Source organism: Trematomus bernacchii, unplaced genomic scaffold (assembly GCF_902827165.1).
Source record: "Trematomus bernacchii unplaced genomic scaffold, fTreBer1.1, whole genome shotgun sequence".
Taxonomy (NCBI): Eukaryota; Metazoa; Chordata; class Actinopteri; order Perciformes; family Nototheniidae; genus Trematomus; species Trematomus bernacchii.
In genome coordinates, this window is record NW_022987778.1 from 4,707,383 (window position 1) to 4,730,546 (window position 23,164).

The following is a 23,164-nucleotide window of genomic DNA, read 5'->3' on the forward strand; positions in this document are numbered from 1 at the left end:
GTTGGCACACATGCACAGGATTTCTATTCCAGCATAATCCAATGAGATAAAAGCATACGTAACACACTGGGATTGGCTGTTGCTGCACAGGGAACCTGTTTGCTTTCTTTTAAGGTCTTGAAGAGGTTTCAAGTATTTTAGTATATTTGCATAAATTGATCACAGGTGGGCAGTGGCATGCAAGGGTGGAGCAAGACTGTGTTTCATCGTTGTAATGAACTCGATAGCAAGTGTCTAGGCTGGTCCGTAGTGACTACAATTAACTGTGTTTGTTGTTAGAGAGAAAGGGTAGAGAAAAAAAGTATGCGCTCCTGATCATAGCATAGCGCCACTAGAATAGAGTAGGGGTTGTCGCAAGGGGATAAGATAGTTATCGCTCTTGGACGGTCATCAGGCACCGATCTATACTTCTATACAAGGGTGGAAGCGCGAGTCAAGGTGCCCCACTGGAGATAATTCCCTACCCCCTCTGGAACCTCTTAATTCGAACTAAATTGAGCTGGATGAGCTTTTCTGACGCACTGGTGTTTATTATGAGTTCATGTTTTAGTGTCTGATTGTTTGTATCGGGGTCTATATTGGTTCGTCTAACCGCCGTCTTGTGCATGTTTTGTAACAACTAATAATGAATCTGTCCACAGCCAGTGTTAAATAAACTAAGCTTTAGTTAACTCACCAAAAGTAAATGACTTAAGACAAATTAATAATATAAAGATGTAAAGCAAAATTCTGGTACACAGGAAATATTGGTGAGTATTTTTTCCAGAGTAATTACTATTTTGCTCTGAAATAGTGATATTTAATCATTTTGGAGTGTATTTATTACTCATAGCTTCTAGAGTGCGATCAAAAATGCAGAGTCAATTCTATTGGAGTTAAACCATGACCACGCTGTAACGGAGGTGATCTCTGGGGCCATAGATCTCGGTCTCCGTTACGGATTATATAGCTTCATTATTGGCGAAGTATATTCATTTGTTCCACGCTAAAACATTGCACAGGAAGCATGTGATTATATGTCATTTATGCATATATTTGTCACAATCTGTCTATGTTTTAGTTTGTCTGTCTCTGTTTCCTGTTTTAGTTTGAAAAGTGTTCCCCCTCCCGTCTTGTCTGTTGCTGGTGATTGCGTTCACCTGGTGCCCTGTGTTTTCTCCTCCCTCCTCACCTGTGTCTTGTTGGTTTGATTAGTCCTGTGTGTATTTAGGTTCTGTTTTCCTGTTAGTGTGTGTGTGTGAGGTCCTGGTGACTGGTGACTGGTGACTGGTGACTGGTGACTGGTGACTGGTGACTGGTGACTGGTGACTGGTGACTGGTGACTGGTGACTGGTGACTGGTGACTGGTGACTGGTGACTGGTGACTGGTGACTGGTGACTGGTGACTGGTGACTGGTGACTGGTGACTGGTGACTGGTGACTGGTGACTGGTGACTGGTGACTGGTGACTGGTGACTGGTGACTGGTGACTGGTGACTGGTGACTGGTGACTGGTGACTGGTGACTGGTGACTGGTGACTGGTGACTGGTGACTGGTGACTGGTGACTGGTGACTGGTGACTGTGTTCACGTGAGACAGTCATATTGAGGCTGTGTATCCTGTACCACAAAGAGGAATAAATGCCCACACCGGGTTGTATTTGAACTCTCTGCCTCCTTGCTTGGTCGGGCCGCTCAATGGTCAGCTTCACACACGCCCACTCATGTTCCTTAAGCACTTTGGTTTATTGACCTTTTTTATTGTAAAGATCATTATGGTTCATTTATTCTATTCTGAGTAAAATTACCTTCTAGTTGGAGTGAAATTACGTTCGATTGGGAGTAAAATTACCTTCTATTATGAGTAAAATGGCAGTAGAGTTGTTTTAAATATACACTACATAGAGTAAATAACCATTAAGCAGAGTCAAATCTAAGCACATAATAGAGTAAAATGAACTCTAAAAATACAACTCTGAACAAAGAGTACATTTTACTCTATATAGGTTGGGACCAAATGTTATATTTTTAGAGTAAGATTTTCTTTAATTTGAGTCAATTTTACTCAGAGAAATTTACTGTGTAGTATAATGTGCTGCAAAATGAAAATAAATAGCGTTTTTTGTCCTGCATCTGAGTGTGTAGAGAAAATGTAAACAAGAAGCACACTGTTCAGGGTGTGCGCTGTAGGTGTAAGAAGAAAAGAAGATGATATTGTTGAAGTTCAATTATAGTTTTAAATATAGTTTAACATTCTTTATTAAACTGCTTCAAATGATTTCTCGTATCAACCAATTTGGTCTCCATAGACATCTACTAAAATTCAAATAGTTGTTAAACTACTGACACGTTTTCAGAAACCAAGCTTATGAACAAAAGATTTAGGGGCCCTGGTTAAGCCAGGATCAATATATTTGTTGAAGTTTTTATTGTGTGCATAATAAATGTGTTAAATGAATTGAGCAATTATTTAAGAATGTTACAGCCCTGGACTTTAAATCATGAGACTTCCAAATCATAACAGACAGAGATCAGTATCACTTTGTGTTGCAAGCCAAATTCATGTAAAGGTTCTACTTGAGCCCAATTTAAATACCATAAAGAAAGTATTGAAGCCAGAGTCAAATGTATTTAATTAATGTACATTTGTTTGGATTTTTTTTAATTCTCCAGTTGAGCTTCCTTCGAGTTCAGTCTAAGCAACTCATTGTTTCTCATAACAGGCAACTCACATTCTCACTGCTGTCCCACATGTTTTAACCTTGTGCAGACACCTTATGCTGTTCACGCACGCACGCACGCACGCACGCACGCACGCACACACGCACGCACGCACGCACGCACGCACACACACACACACACACACACACACACACACACACACACACACACACACACACACACACACTTTGGATAAGTATTCACCTTATCCACATTGTAAATTGTTGCCTTCTTTAGAGTTATTAGTAATTCAAGAATAATTATTAAATTAAATGGGGTACATAAGATAAAATAAATAAAATAACTTTGACTTGATAATTTTGTTCACAACATTAGACCTGTCCTCTAATCTCTACTAGAATAAGATAATCTCAATCAATCTCAATCTTTATTTATTTATATAGCACATTTAAAACAACCTTCAGTTGACCAAAGTACTGTACAGTACAGGCAATACATATTAAATAACACAATGGGAGTACAATAATAAAACAATAATTAAAAACATGATAAAAAGCACAATAACTAGAAAAATATTTTAAAAAAACACATACAAATGTAAAAATGTAAAGTATTAAAAGCCAGTGCAAAGAGTTGAGTTTTTAGCTGAGATTTAAAAAGTTCAATAGACTCAGCAGTCCGGATATGTACTGGGAGGCTGTTCCACAGTCTGGGAGCTGCAACACTGAAAGCCCTGTCACCTCAGGTTTTTTTCCTGCACCGAGGAACCACCAACATATTTTGCTGAGCTGATCACAATGCTCTAGCTGGAGCATGGCGGTGCAACAACTCAGACAGGTAATGTGGTGCCAGTCCATGCAATGATTTAAAAACAACAAGTAAGTACTTGAACTGGATCCTGTAACTGACAGGAAGCCAATGAAGGTCTGCCAAAACGGGTGTGATGTGGTCATAACGTCTCTTCCCAGTAAGAAGGCGTGCAGCTGCATTTTGGACCAGCTGCAGGCGACGGATCAAACACTTATCAACACCAATATACAGGGAGTTACAATAGTCTAAACGAGACGTTATAAATAGGTGGATTAGCTGTTCAAATTCCTTACTAGGAAGATAGGCCTTTACCTTCCCCAGAAGCCGCAGCTGGAAGAAGCTTGTCTTGACAACTGAGCTTATTTGTTTGTCGAATTTAAAACAGTTGTCAAAGATGACTCCAAGATTTCTGACAGAGGGACGGCTGTAGGAGGCTAAGGGGCCGAGTACACTATTAAAGCCATCCAGGAGTTCAGACTGTCCAAATATTATAATCTCTGTCTTGTTTTCGTTGAGAGTCAAGAAGTTGATTTCCATCCATGATTTTATGTCTTTCAGAGGCAAGGCAATCCTAGATTCCTTATTTGCTTTTATAGGCAGGTATACCTGCAGATCATCTGCAAAGCAATGGTAAGAAATGTTATGGTTTTTAAAAATTGACCCCAGAGGTAGTAAATACAGACTGAACAAAATGGGGCCGAGGATAGAACCTTGAGGGACCCCATATGCTAGTGGGGCTGCAGCTGAAGAATACTGGCCAAGATGCACAGAAAAGGTCCTTTCTGACAGATAGGATTGAAACCATTTTAGGACATTACCTTTAATTCCAACACACAGTTCAAGGCGTGATAAAAGAATTTGGTGGTCAATGGTGTCAAAAGCAGCAGACAAATCTAAAAGCACAAGCACAGCAGAATTCCCAGAATCAGCAGTTAAAAGAAGATCATTCAAAACTCTTAGGAGAGCAGTTTCTGTACTGTGGCGTGATTTAAAACCAGACTGAAACTTTTCTGATATGCAGTTTAAAACAAGGTGTGACTGCAGTTGCGCTAACACCACTTTCTCTAGGACTTTAGACAGGAAGGGCAGCTTAGAAATAGGTCTAAAGTTGGAGAGAACAGAATGATCAAGGTTCTGTTTTTTGATAAGAGGCTGCACTACAGCGTGTTTAAAAAAGGTTGGAACGCAGCCTGAGGTGAGAGAGATATTTATCAAAGTTAAAATATATGACCCAATTGTAGTAAAAACGTCTTTCAGTAGTCTCGGAGGAATACTGTCTAAGGGGCATTGTGAAGGTTTCAATTTTTTAATCACATCAGATAACTCGGGCAGTGAAACCAGGTCAAATTGCTCGAAGACAGCTGAGCACACAGGAGACACTGCTGGGTCTAAGGTGAGAGGAGGAGGTGAAGATCTGATGGCCAAGACTTTATCATTAAAAAATGAAAGGAACTTTTCACATAGAGTAGGTGATGGCACAACACAGGGAGAGTTACAGGGATTTAAAAGACAATTAAAAGGAACTGGGGCCTATTTCGGTTTTTGGACACAAGATTTGAAATAAAATGTGTTTTTGCACATTTAACAGCCCTCTGATATTCGCTTAAACCGTCTCTTAGAATCCCCAAGGAGACGTGAAGTTTATCCTTCTTCCATCTCCTCTCTGCTCGTCTACATGCGTGTCTCAGGGCGCGGGTAGAGTCAGTCATCCACGGTTCAGTCACAGGTTTAGGGCGTCTGGCCGTGAATGGAGCGATCAGGTCCAGAATATCCGTGCAAGTAGAATTAAAAAGGCTGAGAATCTCCTCAGCACTGGCGTCACAAGAGTCAATTAATGTGGAAAGCACAGAGTCATTAAAGGCAACGGAAAACTATGACGCTGTCAGAGGATTCAGCGCCCGTAGGCGGCGCTCCGGAACGCACGAGTCAACTTGAGAGCAAGGCAGCATCATAGTAAATAACACAGGCAAATGGTCCGAAATACCAGTGTCACAAATTTCCCTGATACAAACATCTAAACCATGAGACAACACAAGGTCCAGTGTGTGTCCCTTCTCATGTGTCGGGCCATTAACCGACTGTGTAAGGTTAAAAGAGTCAATGAGATTCATAAAATCTTTGACGAGCGGTCGGGAATCACAGCACACATGAATATTAAAATCGTCAATGATTAAACATTGATCAAAGTTCAAGATAACCCCCGCTATAAAGTCTGAGAATTCCTGAATAAAATCCTTATTGAACTTCGGAGGGCGATAGATCAAAGCACAGAGCACTGGAAGTGTTAAGTGTAGTTCGAAAAGTTGCAGCTCAAAGCTGGAGAAGCTGTTCGACGGAGTTTGACGGCAATTAACACTAGAACCGCCAGAGGTTTTTGTATACCTAAAACCGCCACCTGGGTCAAATTGACCCGCTATTAGAATGCATTGATTTTCAAGGTAAAATGTTCTTTTATTGAACAGTGAGTTTTGATCGCACAGGGATGAAACGTATACCAATAGAATCTGTGGACTCTCAGCTTTTCATATGTCACAGGGCTCGACATTAAAATGGACCGCTGGCCCGGAAGCATTATTTAGACACCCCGGCCAGCATAACGTACTTTCAACTCGCCCCACAGCTGTTTGCTGCGGAGCGCAGCGCGAGCAGTCTCCCGTGAGCGGGAGCGCACTCCTTCACTACAGACTGTCTCTATCTCTCTCTCTATCTATAACTATCTATCAATATATCTATCCATCTATCTCTCTCTCTCTCAATCTATCTCTCAATCTATAAGGAACCGCAGTAGACAAAAGGCGTTGCTATAGCAACACGTCATGTTTATATGAAAAGGGGTGGGGTCAATATGACCCGCTGGGCGGAAATAGGTATAAATGGCAATTTTTTGGGCGATTTCTTCAATCTGACTCCACATTGACAATTTTTAACAACATAGGGTGCTACATAACACACTTTCAGGAAAAGTCACGGACTGGGAGATTTTAATATTTTATTGAAAAAAAGTTACATACAATAAAAAACAGCTCTGGGTCAAATTGACCCGATTGGCGGTTCTAGTGTTAAAGTGTGCAAGATAAGTGTGCATGTGTGGGTGTTTTAACACTCCCGTAATGTACCTAATCTTGTTATCCTTTTCATTGCAAAGCTGGGAAAATTGTGTATTGATTAGATTCTGATCCGTGCAAGTCCAATTTTGACTGACTTTAGTTCTAATGTTAAATTTAATTTGACTTCAACCCATAAGTAATTATTTAAATCAACTCTTGATGATGGATTAGTGTTCCACATTTTTCCACTAATTTGTTTTACAATTAGGCCAAAGATAAGAGAGACATTGATGACCTTGTGTCCCTTTTTGTTAGTACGTGGTTCCATTTTGTCTATGGCCTTGGACGGTTTCACTAAAAGTCACCCAGTTCTGCCCTGCTACAGTCCGGCTGAGTGCAGTCACAGAGATGCTATGGCTGCTCTACATGCAATGACATTAATGGTCTGGTCCGAGAATGGACACCATTTCCTGCTCCCAGAGAGAATGACACTCCTCAAACTGCCGCTCCTCCTCCTCCAAAGACTCAGGAGGCACACGAACATTACAGCCGTTGATACTGTCTCACATGGGTCTCCTCCCCCTTCACTGAGCCATGAACTGAACAGATGACATCTGCTTTAAACACTTGGAAGCCTCCCTGTCACACCAGCACCAACCTGGGGTCAGTCAGATGAGACTAACGGCTTCACTTAGGGCATTTGGTTCAGATACATGACTCTCGTTACCGCAGAGTGGGTTTTGTTTTTTAAGGCTATTCATACTGCTATGCAGAGGATGCCTGTAAGTTGGCAAGCGGTTAAAAGCCCCTGCTATTATTAAAATATAAAATAGGCCTAATGTCAGGGGCCTCTTACTGTCTCGTTCTACATGTATAGACAATGTTTCCACTAGGGGTCGGCCGATTATCGGCCTGGCCGATTACCGAGGCCGATATTCCGCATTTTACAGATTATCGGTATCAACCTTTTTTTAAATAAAATTGCCGATACAACTTTGGCTCTGATGCGGCCGTTTCTCTGGCTGCAGTCACCACTGTTCACGAGCAATATCCCGCCCACAGCGCTATCTGAGGCTATTACGGAGCGTCCACACAGCAGTGTTAAAAAAATCTTCCAACGCTTCTGCCCATTCACTTTGAATGGGGTGACGTCACTTTGCCTCACTTTTCGCCGAACTGCATTGTGGGCAGCAGAGCGGAGATTTTCAGGATTTTCAGGATTCAAAAGTTGAGCAATGTTCAACTTTTGAAGCTGAGGTGGAAGCGTCAGCCAATCAAATCCCGTTTATGCAAATCTGACAGTTCAAGCGCTAGCCAATCAAACCGTGTGTATGCTGGGAGAGACATAGGTTATTTCCTCATATTCCAAAAAATGGAGGAGAAATTGATTATAGCGGTAGGGAATCACCCGGTGCTTTATGACCAGTCCCTATTTACCTACCGGGATACAAACCGGAGGAGCCAGGCATGGAGGGAGGTGGCAGAGACAGTGGTAGGTTTTCGCCTGTTTGGGGAGTTTATATCCAGTTTACTTCAGGCTTTTTTGCTTCGTATGTCGGGGGCGGGAGATTCATGTGATTGGTTGTTGGTCGCGTTGCTCGCAAAAAATCCCCAAGCTTCAGATACGCCCACCTCCAAGATTTTTTTAACGCTGCTGTGTGGACGCTCCGTTACTGAAGTGTCAATCAACATTGAAGATTTTCCGGGCTGCAATTTCTTGCATAATTTATGTTTCTCACAATTGGTTTTTGTAAGCTGCACACAGGTGATACTGAGTCTTCTCGATTAATAGATTACAAACTATACCATGCTTAAATAGAGTCAAGTTATTATTTCATATGTAACATATGTAAGAAAAGGGAGGGAAGAGTCAATTATATTGAGTAATTTAAATTAATAATGGGTAATTTATTTCTCAAACCTATGTTTTATGGAAGAGAAAATGTATTATTATGGTAAATGGTGAATTAATATAACATTTAGAATAATTTGGAAGGGGTTATATCCACAGGGACAAGCTCACCTTTAACCTGTTAAGCCCCGAGCCTGTTTTCCAGGTCTCAGGCTCGAAAATGACATTCCCATAACAAATGGCCATAACTTCCCTTCTAAAAGGGGAAAATTAATAATCTTTTTTCTCAAAGCAATGATAAACCTGTGAGTTGGATGTAGAGGAGTCAGAATCAATATAGATTTTTTTAATTTTAAAGTAAATTCAGATTGAATATAGTAAAAAAATAAATTATTATTGTGTCCGTCCAAAAATAAAAATTACTTATAGTGAAAACCACCCTTGAATGATGGGATAGTAGACTAAAAGCTTTAGGAATCCAAACTATAACATATAATAAGTACCCTGTATCAAGATTGATGCAAAACAAGTTAAATGTGACCTTTATAGCAAAAATAAATCACTTCTGGGGTCATTTGGGTGGATTTGACCTATCTCTGGCCCCCCTTGGTCGATTTTGATGATTGACATCTCTTTTTAACCGCCAATGGAATCGAGGGGAAGTTCCACATACACACACACGTTACTAAATAGAGAGGCGAAGTCCCTCCCTTTCCGGTGGACCTCCATGGGACCTTATTTAGGAAAAAGTATGTAAGTCAATGGCGAGAGAAACGTTATCTTTCGATCCCGTTTGAATTGTGCCACGAAATACACATATGAGGTTTGTCAATGTAAAAGATAATTTTTCAAGTAAAAAAAAAAAATGTTTTGCCGTAAATCTTTGAAGTAAGACTTTTTTTGTGTGAAACCGCTCAATGAACTACATCTCTGGTCTCGCACAACAACACACGTCACCAAGATGGCCGTTACTACTGTCTTGTCAAACAAGGGATTGACTACCCTCATTATCACCACAATGAAACACGTCCAGAAGAATGTCATGCAAAGCTGCCTGCCTGCCTTCCCTCGATTCTCCCTGAACTGCCTGATCTTTTTAATGTTCAATGTTAACCATTTGTGCAGATAGCATGAAGTAATAAAAGATCGCCGATGCTAATGTAGCGTTAGCATGTCTCCCTCGGGGGCATCCAGGCTTAAACTGTGTATTATAGAAGGATCCCACCGGTGTGACAGTACTCTTCAAAGGGTTCACGAAATATGACTACTACTCTTACTGTTTAACATTTTGGGTTACTTAATGTTACTTCATGTTAAGGCTAATAAAAATGACAGGGCTAAGCCGGCTGTAATGCTAACTAACGTGCTTGCTACTAGCTAGGTAGATAACTTGGGCCAGCCAGCCACTCCTGGTCCTTTCATCAGACGGGAAGCGAAAGAACGAGTAAGACCCATTGCTGGTATGATTACAGCCTGGGGTACCACTTTACAATAAGACTACCCTTATAAAGGATTCATAAAGGGTTTACAATTAGGTGATGAATTAGGTTGTAAACACTTTATTAATCATTAAGAACCATTTATAAACCAGTTCTAACATAGTTTTCATACATCAACCCAGGCTCACTATTTGGCAAGATGACTGGCTTAGCAACCTGATCTCACCAGAATGCGTGACTCCACCACGACTCCTTAACACTGCATTGTGTGGTGGAGTCACGAACTTTGTTACATTTACGTGTCTGCACCACGCAAACAACGCCAATGTAAAGTGAATGAGGCTCCTTTGTCGTGGTGCACACACGCATTTCTACAACGTCCAGCAGTGAGCTTTTATTCTATAAAACGTTTTTAAAATCTACTGTATAGCTTGTAGTAACTCACAGGAGGCTTCTTTTATTTTATTTGTATTCATAATAATTTTTATTTTTCGTCAGAATGTATTATGGTGCATTATTCACCAATGTTTGTTCTCAAAAAACAATGTATTGTAAGTAATACAACTGTGATTTTTATTAAATTAGTTCGTTTTTAAGGAAGGCCAGAGCTTCAGCTGTGTCAAAGAGATTGTTCCCTTTAGTTAACGTTATTTAAAAGATAATTATATTCCTATTTGATTAAGTACCCTTTATTGTATTACGGACCCAAAGAGCTGAGCGTCCATTCCCATTGGATAACAGAGCATTTTACACCCGGAAGTAAGTATTCTCCTTACTGTCCATTGATTTTATTTACAGTGATATCTGCACTACTCATCAACTCAAAAACACCAGATTATCCTTGTTAATTACACAACATTGATTGGTTTTAAATTGTGTACAATGCTTTTGTATTTTCCCCTTTCGATTCGGAGAAACAAATATGTTTTCGGAGTGTGTGGATGGTAGAAGACACTACACTACCCAGAATCCTCAGCTATTGTTCCGCTTTGCCTCAAGCTCTGTGATTGGTTGACCTCCAACTGCATTCCAATGAAAAAAACGTTTCGTCAAAGATCAAATCATACTTTATTCAGCAGTGCTTGCTTTACTCTTTGAAAGTCATCACATGAATGCATTGTAATGAATGGTTTGGCTGCATTAAACATTACACATCTGTCGTAGTTCTTTATTTATCTACAGAGATCGGGCCCTCAGAATGGACCGGAAACTATTCTTTTACCGTTCTATTTAATTTCACAATAAAGTTAGTAGTAATAATTTGTTTTGATATTATTGTTTTTTATTAACTACTAGACCGCTGGGTCATGTTAAGACCATCTTTTCTGTGTTGCTGTGGGTTTTTTACATCGCTTTTGTGTTACAAATATCAAAACAATAACAGAATATATCCGTCGTAAACTAAACCAGAAACAGCAGTATATTTTATTTTGTTAACACTGTAAACTTGACAGCTTTTTTAACCCGCACCTCCTACTGGTTAAAGCACGTTATTACACGTTTAGAGTAATGCAATGCAGGTAGATTGGGTTGCTTTTTATTGACTGTTTTAAAATGCCTTTTTCTTAATGTCTTTCATTTTTGTAAAGCACTTTTGAATGTGTTATATTTGATGAAAACATTTCAATATTAAGAGTACATACTCTTAATATAGTGGGCAAGTGGAAGGTCAATGATATAAATAATATAGAATAGAAAATATCAAGAAGATACTGTAAGTGATCTCTACAATAAAACAGTTTAGTGCCTGATAGGAGGATGTGCAAAACAGACAAACTTATAAGGCTTTATTTAAACATTAAAGAATACTTTAGGTTAAGGTCGTCTTTTAAATAAGAAAAAAGCTTTGGGGGTATCTACAGATATTAAGCCTGACAAAGTACTTAACGTCTAATATATTGCATGGTTTGTTTTGGAACTTGACAATCAACTTTCCTTCAATGTTAACTATGTTGAAGCACTTATTTTAACTGATATTATACATATTAATTATACTCTTATAAGATGTATGTAGATAGTATAAGAAATGTGCAGAATATGTTTAATGGTGGAGGTACACAGATATCGATAGATGTCTTGTGATGCACTGTTGATGAACCTGTGACCCAAGTGTTTCATTCATTGCATAACTACACCGTAGTTGTGTATATGATATGTCAATAAACCTTAGAAAATCTTGAAATCTTGAAAGGGATGTGCAAAATAGCCATTATATACAGTTTTTAATGAACTATTAGTAGAGAATAACGAGTAATGAATATGCTTTAGGGATCTGCAGATACATATTTAGTCTTCTCAAGCACCCACTACCAAATATCTCGCCTGATTGTTGGCTGAATTCACTGAATTTTACTCCGGTGTAACTAAAGTCTGATTTAAGGGTTGTTTATATTTCACATCATTAATCCAAATCTGTAAAGTAACTAAAATAAATGTAGTGGAGTAAAAATACCAGGTTAACCTTAAAGAAAGCCCTCAGGATTATAAAAGACCCCCATCACCCCACAAACTGTTCTGTCTGCTGCCGTCTGGCAGGCGGTACCGCAGCATCCGGACTAAAACCACCAGACTCAGGGACAGTTTCATCCCACAGGCCATAAGACTATTAAACACCTGAACTTAGAAACAACATCCATAACATTCATCTGGCTGCTACTTAGAAATTATTTATCTAATATATCATATTCCAATCACTTGTATATAGACTCTTATTGCACTATTTCACTTTTTACTATTTTACTATTTTTCTTTTTGTATTTACTTGCACTATTTGTTCTATCTGTTTTATTGTGTTGCACTGTTGGAGGAGCCTGTGACCTAAGGGGGGGGTAGGACACGTTCTAAGCACATGGTGTAGTCCTATAGCTGAGGATTCTGGGTAGTGTAGTGCCTTCTGCCATCCACACACTACGAACAAATATTTGTTTCTCCGAATCGAAAGGGGAAAATACAAAAGCATTGCACACAATTTAAACCAATCAATGTTGTGTAATTAACAAGGATAATCTGGTGTTTTTGAGTTGATGAGTAGTGCAGATATCACTGTAAATAAAATCAATGGACAGTAAGGAGAATACTTACTTCCGGGTGTAAAATGCTCTGTTATCCAATGGGAATGGACGCTCAGCTCTTTGGGTCCGTAATACAATAAAGGGGACTTAATCAAATAGGAATATAATTATCTTTTAAATAACGTTAACTAAAGGGAACAATCTCTTTGACACAGCTGAAGCTCTGGCCTTCCTTAAAAACGAACTAATTTAATAAAAATCACAGTTGTATTACACACAATGCATTGTTTTTTGAGAACAAACATTGGTGAATAATGCACCATAATACATTCTGACGAAAAATAAAAATGATTATGAATACAAATAAAATAAAAGAAGCCTCCTGTGAGTTACTACAAGCTATAAAGTAGATTTTAAAAACGTTTTATAGAATAAAAGCTCACTGCTGGACGTTGTAGAAATGCGTGTGTGCACCACGACAAAGGAGCCTCATTCACTTTACATTGGGGTTGTTTGCGTGGTGCAGACACGTAAATGTAGCAAAGTTCGTGACTCCACCACGCAATGCGGTGTTAAGGAGTCGTGGTGGAGTCACGCATTCTGGTGAGACCAGGTTGCTTATATTGGCTACCTAGCGAGAATCAACTCAGTGAGCAACAGACACCAAGGATGCTGGCTGATGAAGAACAGGAAGTAAGCTAAATAGCCAATATAAGTCTGAGCAGTACAGATAAATGTGGGCTCACTATTTGGCAAGCAACCGGTCACAGTTGCCATGTTTATCTCATGTCTTATAAAAGCTTATTAATGATTTATAAAGTGTTCACAACCTAATTAATAAATGAATTACAAACTATTCTTAAACCCTTTATAAGGGTAGTCTTATTGTAAAGTGGTACCGCATTTCCTTTGCACATTGCCTTGTGGAATAAAAGACCACATGAGTTAGTTACCTGTAGCGGTTTATATGCAAATATACTAAAATGCTTGAAACCTCTTCAAGACCGGACCCATTTCTACTTTTGGGGAAATTAAGGGGAACATAATTTAGACTAAATAGACCACATAGAACACATTTCTGACAAGAAACCCCCCCTAGTGTCAAATATCTGAAAAGTGACATTATGTCACATTGAGCTTTAAAGGTCCCATGCCTTGGCCATTTCTACTGATCATAATTCCATTGTTGAGGTCTACTAGAATATATTTACATTGTTCAATGTTCCAAAATAATCTCTGTATAAATGTGTATTCACTCTCTGTCCAACACACCTTGTTGGAGCTCTTGCCCCCACCTCCACTGTGCTCTGATTGGTCAGCTTGCCCACTCTGTTCTGATGAGTCCACCACCGTTACAGCGGAACATCAGTGATTATGTGTTACAATGGCGTTTGTTAGCAACCAGCAAATGACACCAGTAATGACAAACAGATGAGAATGCTGCGTGGGGTCTGAGTGCCGTGTTGGCAGGACGTTGCGGGGCTCGCTGGTCCGCCCTGTGGGGCTCGAGGAGCGGACAGTGTGAGCTGGATTACTGGTGTCGTTTCCTGGTTGCTGCGTGGGGTCTGCGTGCCATGCCAGCGGCTGTATCCAGCCTCCAGGGAAACACAGCTGGAAATCCACCTCACATTGTCCGCTCCGGGAGCCTCGCGGGGCGGACTCCTGAGCTGCTCGGGAGTTTGCCCTGGCAGAGGGTGTGCCTATTGTTCTATAGCTGTGTGCCAATTGGTCCATTTGGACTTAGTGCCGTAAGAAAAAAATGGAAAAATAAAAATCTCCAACGAGGCGTTCTGGGGCAGCATAGACACGTATTTTCACCGAGTTTTACTCGTTACGGTGTACTTTGAGGGTTTGTGACTTTGCAGACCGTTTGCATGCAGAAAAAGCTAATTAACACACAATGGGACGGGTAATAACCAGAAAAGCATATGAAGGGGCCTTTAATGGTAAAATAACTCTTATTTATAACTTAATTAATGAGGATGATTTTTTGGTTTAAATTAGTTTGAAATTTTTTTGAATTGAGGAATAAAGAATATATTAACTAAATATAATTGAATCAGCTAAATTAACTGAGCAGATCATAATCATATTTCTAATTGTGACATATGTGTCACTCCGGGTTTACTGTGAAAGTTTAAGGTTAATGTCCCGATGTGACATCAGTGTCACAGCTATATTTATCTCATTTGTTTCATATCAATTTGATCAAGAAATGTTTCCACAACAGCTTTAATGTAATAAAGGACATGTTATGTACGCATTTTAATTCTTAAACAAACAATCTTGGACATGTTGTTATGGGAACACAAAATCACATGACCTGGCCCATGACCCACCAGAATGTTCAGTTTGTGTCACTCATGAAATAAAAACAAGGCTAAAGCTGTATAAGGAACTCTCCATTTAAATGTCATGTGACACCTGTGTCACGGTGGGTCCTTATGGGGAAGAAAGCAAACAGGTTCCCTGTGCAGCAACAGCCAATCCCAGTGTGTTACGTATGCTTTTATCTCATTGGATAGAAATCTTGTGTACGTGTGCCAACCCCGAGAAAGTTTCAAAAGGAAAGCCACACTGACAAGGCTCGATGTGGAAAAAGCTTGTTTGCCATTAGTGTTATGGCGTAAGCGCGTTGACATGAGTAGAGTAGTCTGTCCAAACAGCCGGCCAAAAGGCGTCATATTCAATCGGAGAAATGCACAATTTTCGACTTCCTTAACTCGTAGCTCTGTTGCGCCAATTACGAGTAACGTTATCACATCAGGTGCGCAGAGGTGGGAGAAGTACTCAGATCTTGTAGTTAAGTAAAAATACCATAGAATACTCTGTTACAGTAAAAGTCCTGCATTCAAAATGTTCCTCAAGTAAAAGTATAAAAGTAGCGACAGTAAAAGTAGTCATTGTGCATATTGGTCCATTCCAGAATAATATCTATGATATATTTTATAATTATTGATCATTAAAGTGTTCTCAAAGCTGGTAAAGGTGCAGCTAGTTTTAATGACTTTGTATACTGCAGGGTAGCTTGTGAATTTACTCCAGGTGGAACTAAAGTCTGATTTAACACTTGTTTATATTTCACATCATTCATCCAAATCTGTGAAGTAACTAAAGGTATTAAATACATGTAGTGGAGTCAAAGTACATCATTTACCTCTGAACTGTAGTGGAGTAGAAGTACTAAGTAGCAAAACATTTAAATGTAAAGTACAAGTACCTCAACATTTTACTCAAGTACAGTACAATATAATAACATAATTATACATTTATTCATTTATTTCACATTTAAATAAAGCAATGTTAATTCGGTTAACAATTTGTTTAGTTTTTCCCTTTAAAAAATACAAAAAGTACCTACAAGAATACCGTTAAAGTACCATATCGATAAGCAGTTTCGATAAGAGTAGTAGTACCGTTAAAAACCTTAGCGATACCCATCCCTATATATTACACAAGTAAAGTGTTAAGAGAATGAAATGTTGCTTTACGAATTTCAACACTTGATGCTGTCACATTGATTCCAATTTCAGATACCTGTATTTGCCTAACTGAATTAGTTTAAAGAGAGAAAACATTTTGACTAAAAGTTGACTAAAATGTAATTTTTCATCGACTAAAAGTTGACTAAAACGTTTTGAGTTTTCCTCGACTAAAACTAGACTAAAACTACGAAGGATAGGAATGACTAAAATGTGACTAAAACTAATAACCATTTTCGTCTAAAGACTAAGACTAAGACTAAATCAAAAACAGCTGCCAAAATTAACACTGGTGTCACGGTGGGTCCTTATGGGGAAGAAAGCAAACAGGTTCCCTGTGCAGCAACAGCCAATCCCAGTGTGTTACGTATGCTTTTATCTCATTGGATAGAAATCTTGTGTACGTGTGCCAACCCCGAGAAAGTTTCAAAAGGAAAGCCACACTGACAGACAGTTGAGTCGTTGCACAACTTTCCTGCTGGCCGCATCTCAAACTGTATTTGACAGAGATGAATTCTGAAGGCTACCCATCTGACAGTGTCCCATTGCAGGGGAGATTCGAAAGGTTTCATGGACAGCCTGGAGGATCTGCAGGGGATCAATGCATCACTGTGAACATCCCCCTTGAGCCACCCAGGGACCACATCATCTGGTCCCTCTGCTGCTTTTTCTACTCAAACCCCTGCTGCCTGGGACTGGCGGCTCTCATCTTCTCCATCAAGGTGAGTTTCATTCATGGGAAATATTCTGTTATGGCAAAGAATAGTAAAAAAAGAGTTTAAGGTCGCATTCACACCAGCCTTGTTTAGTCCGGTTGAATCGAACCCTGGTGCGTTTAGCCGCTTGGTGCAGTTCATTTGGGTCGGTGTAAACACAGTCCGAGACCACTTAAAGTGGACCTATCATGCTATATTATAATAATATAGTGTAGGACCATACCTATATAAGGCATATTTATACTTTTTTTTTTTTCAAAATACCAAACAGATCATGCATTTTAGCCATGCCTCATTTCGCTCAATTTGCACTTTTTTACCCCTGTTTTTGCAAGGGCTGATTCTGTGAGAACAGCACCACCTACAGGCCTGGCATATGTACTACAGCGTCTCCAGCGCTTTCGAACGGCAATGGCCGTGGCTGTCTCCTCCTGATTGGTGGAGTTGGCCCAATAGCCGTAGCGCCACTATCCTGACGTCAGGACAGTGTTCAAATCTGGATCAGTTTTTATCAGATCCGTTGCAGCCCCTTTTTTAGAGATTTGGGTATGGAGGAAAATAGAGAGGGTTGTGTTTTCTGACACTTGGTGAGTTCCCTGGAACACCGGGGACACATATTCATGTATACAAGACGTACAAAAGTGCATTTTGCATGATAGGTCCCCTTTAAGTGAACTAAACAACCGGACTCTGGTCACAAGAACGCGGATGTCTTCAAAATCTTTAGCGAAAGAGTCTTTCAAGACATCCGCGGTTGTTTAGTTAAAGAGTGAAGCAGAATTAAGTGTTGAACAGTGTCGTGTAAAGTAAAACTGCTCCGTCAACTTTAAGTAAGAAAAACCTGTCGTCGGTGAAACGCCCCTCCTTACTGCAGAACGTCTCTCATTATATGTGTTTTTTAACAGACGTTGTCTGATTATATAATCATATGCGCGGGCCACTAGAGTCTGTTGATCTCCAGATTAACGGCCCCTACACACGGCGGCGTGCGTTGACGCTTCAACGCTTCTGCCCATTCACTTTGAATGGGGTGACGTCACGCTTTGCCGAACTGCATTGTGGGAGCAAAGCGTAGCTTTTCTCGCAGTGCTCGCTGCAAAAGTAGAGCAATGTTCTACTTTTGAAGCTTCGACGGAAGCGCCAGCAAATCGAATCATATGCCAGCACAAACTCTAGCCAATCAAACCGCTGCTTGTGTGTCCGGGGCGGGAGATTCAGGTGATTGGTTGTTGGTCTAGCTTCAAACATGCCCGCCGGCAAGCGACAACGCACACCGCCGTGTGTAGGGGCCGTAACAGCAGCATGAGAATAACCTGCCGAAAGGGCCGATGCTCCATGGCCAACCTGGTCTCACCAGAATGCGTGACTCCACCACGACTCCTTAACACCGCATTGCGTGGTGGAGTCACGAACTTTGCTACATTTACGTGTCTGCACCACGCAAACAACCCCAATGTAAAGTGAATGAGGCTCCTTTGTCGTGGTGCACACACGCATTTCTACAACGTCCAGCAGTGAGCTTTTATTCTATAAAACGTTTTTAAAATCTACTTTATAGCTTGTAGTAACTCACAGGAGGCTTCTTTTATTTTATTTGTATTCATAATCATTTTTATTTTTCGTCAGAATGTATTATGGTGCATTATTCACCAATGTTTGTTCTCAAAAAACAATGCATTGTGTGTAATACAACTGTGATTTTTATTAAATTAGTTCGTTTTTAAGGAAGGCCAGAGCTTCAGCTGTGTCAAAGAGATTGTTCCCTTTAGTTAACGTTATTTAAAAGATAATTATATTCCTATTTGATTAAGTCCCCTTTATTGTATTACGGACCCAAAGAGCTGAGCGTCCATTCCCATTGGATAACAGAGCATTTTACACCCGGAAGTAAGTATTCTCCTTACTGTCCATTGATTTTATTTACAGTGATATCTGCACTACTCATCAACTCAAAAACACCAGATTATCCTTGTTAATTACACAACATTGATTGGTTTAAATTGTGTGCAATGCTTTTGTATTTTCCCCTTTCGATTCGGAGAAACAAATATTTGTTCGTAGTGTGTGGATGGCAGAAGGCACTACACTACCCAGAATCCTCAGCTATAGGACTACACCATGTGCTTAGAACGTGTCCTACCCCCCCCTTAGGTCACAGGCTCCTCCAACAGTGCAACACAATAAAACAGATAGAACAAATAGTGCAAGTAAATACAAAAAGAAAAATAGTAAAATAGTAAAAAGTGAAATAGTGCAATAAGAGTCTATATACAAGTGATTGGAATATGATATATTAGATAAATAATTTCTAAGTAGCAGCCAGATGAATGTTATGGATGTTGTTTCTAAGTTCAGGTGTTTAATAGTCTTATGGCCTGTGGGATGAAACTGTCCCTGAGTCTGGTGGTTTTAGTCCGGCTGCTGCGGTACCGCCTGCCAGACGGCAGCAGACAGAACAGTTTGTGGGGTGATGGGGGTCTTTTATAATCCTGAGGGCTTTCTTTAAGGTTAACCTGGTATTTTTACTCCACTACATTTATTTTAGTTACTTTACAGATTTGGATTAATGATGTGAAATATAAACAACCCTTAAATCAGACTTTAGTTACACCGGAGTAAAATTCAGTGAATTCAGCCAACAATCAGGCGAGATATTTGGTAGTGGGTGCTTGAGAAGACTAAATATGTATCTGCAGATCCCTAAAGCATATTCATTACTCGTTATTCTCTACTAATAGTTCATTAAAAACTGTATATAATGGCTATTTTGCACATCCCTTTCAAGATTTCAAGATTTTCTAAGGTTTATTGACATATCATATACACAACTACGGTGTAGTTATGCAATGAATGAAACACTTGGGTCACAGGTTCATCAACAGTGCATCACAAGACATCTATCGATATCTGTGTACCTCCACCATTAAACATATTCTGCACATTTCTTATACTATCTACATACATCTTATAAGAGTATAATTAATATGTATAATATCAGTTAAAATAAGTGCTTCAACATAGTTAACATTGAAGGAAAGTTGATTGTCAAGTTCCAAAACAAACCATGCAATATGTTAGACGTTAAGTACTTTGTCAGGCTTAATATCTGTAGATACCCCCAAAGCTTTTTTCTTATTTAAAAGACGACCTTAACCTAAAGTATTCTTTAATGTTTAAATAAAGCCTTATAAGTTTGTCTGTTTTGCACATCCTCCTATCAGGCACTAAACTGTTTTATTGTAGAGATCACTTACAGTATCTTCTTGATATTTTCTATTCTATATTATTTATATCATTGACCTTCCACTTTCCCACTATATTAACAGTATGTACTCTTAATATTGAAATGTTTTCATCAAATATAACACATTCAAAAGTGCTTTACAAAAATGAAAGACATTAAGAAAAAGGCATTTTAAAACAGTCAATAAAAAGCAACCCAATCTACCTGCATTGCATTACTCTAAACGTGTAATAACGTGCTTTAACCAGTAGGAGGTGCGGGTTAAAAAGCTGTCAAGTTTACAGTGTTAACAAAATAAAATATACTGCTGTTTCTGGTTTAGTTTACGACGGATATATTCTGTTATTGTTTTGATATTTGTAACACAAAAGCGATGTAAAAAACCCACAGCAACACAGAAAAGATGGTCTTAACATGACCCAGCGGTCTAGTAGTTAATAAAAAACAATAATATCAAAACAAATTATTACTACTAACTTTATTGTGAAATTAAAATAGAACGGTAAAAGAATAGTTTCCGGTCCATTCTGAGGCCCGATCTCTGTAGATAAATAAAGAACTACGACAGATGTGTAATGTTTAATGCAGCCAAACCATTCATTACAATGCATTCATGTGATGACTTTCAAAGAGTAAAGCAAGCACTGCTGAATAAAGTATGATTTGATCTTTGACGAAACGTTTTTTTTCATTGGAATGCAGTTGGAGGTCAACCAATCACAGAGCTTGAGGCAAAGCGGAACAATAGCTGAGGATTCTGGGTAGTGTAGTGTCTTCTACCATCCACACACTCCGAAAACATATTTGTTTCTCCGAATCGAAAGGGGAAAATACAAAAGCATTGTACACAATTTAAACCAATCAATGTTGTGTAATTAACAAGGATAATCTGGTGTTTTTGAGTTGATGAGTAGTGCAGATATCACTGTAAATAAAATCAATGGACAGTAAGGAGAATACTTACTTCCGGGTGTAAAATGCTCTGTTATCCAATGGGAATGGACGCTCAGCTCTTTGGGTCCGTAATACAATAAAGGGTACTTAATCAAATAGGAATATAATTATCTTTTAAATAACGTTAACTAAAGGGAACAATCTCTTTGACACAGCTGAAGCTCTGGCCTTCCTTAAAAACGAACTAATTTAATAAAAATCACAGTTGTATTACTTACAATACATTGTTTTTTGAGAACAAACATTGGTGAATAATGCACCATAATACATTCTGACGAAAAATAAAAATTATTATGAATACAAATAAAATAAAAGAAGCCTCCTGTGAGTTACTACAAGCTATACAGTAGATTTTAAAAACGTTTTATAGAATAAAAGCTCACTGCTGGACGTTGTAGAAATGCGTGTGTGCACCACGACAAAGGAGCCTCATTCACTTTACATTGGCGTTGTTTGCGTGGTGCAGACACGTAAATGTAACAAAGTTCGTGACTCCACCACGCAATGCAGTGTTAAGGAGTCGTGGTGGAGTCACGCATTCTGGTGAGATCAGGTTGTCCATGGCGGAGGCTCCGGTAGAAATTTCCGTGCACATGACTTGTGTTTAAAGTGTATAGTCCGTTTGAGTTTTGCCCGTGTGAACGCAAACCGAACCTTCTGAAAAATGAAACAATGTAACAAACTGTCGTCTGGTGCGCACCTGAAAACGGACTATTAGGTGTGAATGCGACCTAACATTATCTTGCCATCGCAACTGACAGTTCAGTCAGACAACTCACGTGTTTCTTAATGTGTTTATTAGAAGCAGCATATAGTTTGAGTTTGGCATCTAGGCTCGGGCCTCATCACTCCACAGATTTACAAAGAACATTAAGTGATGATTAGATAACTATCCCCCGAGCCTACAGGTGGAAGCTGGGGTGGAAGCTGGGGTGGTGGTGGGGCAGGCGAGCAGCAGCAACATGAAACACAGCAGCAGGAACATGAACGTAGCAATAGCAAGTGAACACAGCAGTGGCAGCAGCAGCATTAGCGAGGCAGAGGCAGGAAGACCTGGCAGCTTAAATAGAGCGGCATGTTTAGGAGAATGTGTTTGGTTGGTTGTAAGAAGGACGAGGTGTGTCACGTGTTAATGTATGATTGGTGCTCGAGTTGACTGCCTGAACTATCTCGCAGGCTTCGCCCCATTTCATACAAAGGAGAGATTACAAAGGTTTATTTCAGACAGAAAAATAACATCCCTCACTTAGTCCATGATAAGAATCATTCAGAGGACGGGCAGCTGGGGGAAAAGGAATCTTAATCTCAAAGATTCTAGATATGTGCTCAAAACTTGAAGTTATCCCGTTGGAAGCATGAACATATAGCAAAACCTGAATCTAAAGCATTTGATTGAGCCAATTTTCGACATTTAAGGCTCTTAGGGGTTAAGTAAAGCTAAGAATCCAATTTGAAATCAATGTGCTTTTGGTCCTTTCAGGCCAGAGACCGGAAGGTGGTTGGAGATATGGAAGGAGCCCGACACTACGGCTCCACCGCTCGCTCCCTCAACATCTGGGCCACAGTCCTGGTTTCCATCATGATCCTTATTTCCCTTATTATAGTCATCACTGTAATTGTTCTGGCAAAGCAGGCCGCCCAAAGCTACACTGGCTTCAATAACAATTATAGAGGTTAAATTGTGTGAGAGTTTTCTGCAGCAGTGGCTTGGTGATACTTCTCTTTATCTGCTTTGCGGTTATGGCTCCTGCTTTGAACTTTTTACTTATTTTACAAAAGTCTTAAATGGAACTCCTGCATGTTTCCATAATGACAATTTGTAGTAAAGTTTGACATTCTTGCAAGACGTTGTTAATAAACAAAATACCCTGTCTGCAACAGTTTCATTTTATGCTAAACTGTAAAAGATGGTGTTTTCAAAATAAAGAACCCCACCCAAAGAAGAAAA

At 39.5% G+C, this 23,164-nt stretch overlaps 1 protein-coding gene across 1 annotated transcript; it reads left to right on the forward strand.

Annotated features, from left to right (window-relative positions):
• The first annotated feature begins 16,730 nt into the window (after positions 1-16,730).
• Positions 16,731-23,164, forward strand: LOC117497238 (dispanin subfamily A member 2b-like). The gene is made up of 2 exons (XM_034149134.1): positions 16,731-17,024; positions 22,697-23,164. Exons 1-2 carry the CDS (start codon positions 16,812-16,814, stop codon positions 22,892-22,894), a joined length of 411 nt encoding a protein of 136 aa, XP_034005025.1. The 5' UTR covers positions 16,731-16,811; the 3' UTR covers positions 22,895-23,164.

Coding starts and splice junctions, on each gene's coding strand:
- LOC117497238 (XM_034149134.1), top strand. CDS start 16,812: ATGAATTCTGAAGGCTACCCATCTGACAGTGTCCCATTGCAGGGGAGA. Junction 17,025..22,696: donor CTCTCATCTTCTCCATCAAG/GTGAGTTTCATT, acceptor TGGTCCTTTCAG/GCCAGAGACCGGAAGGTGGT.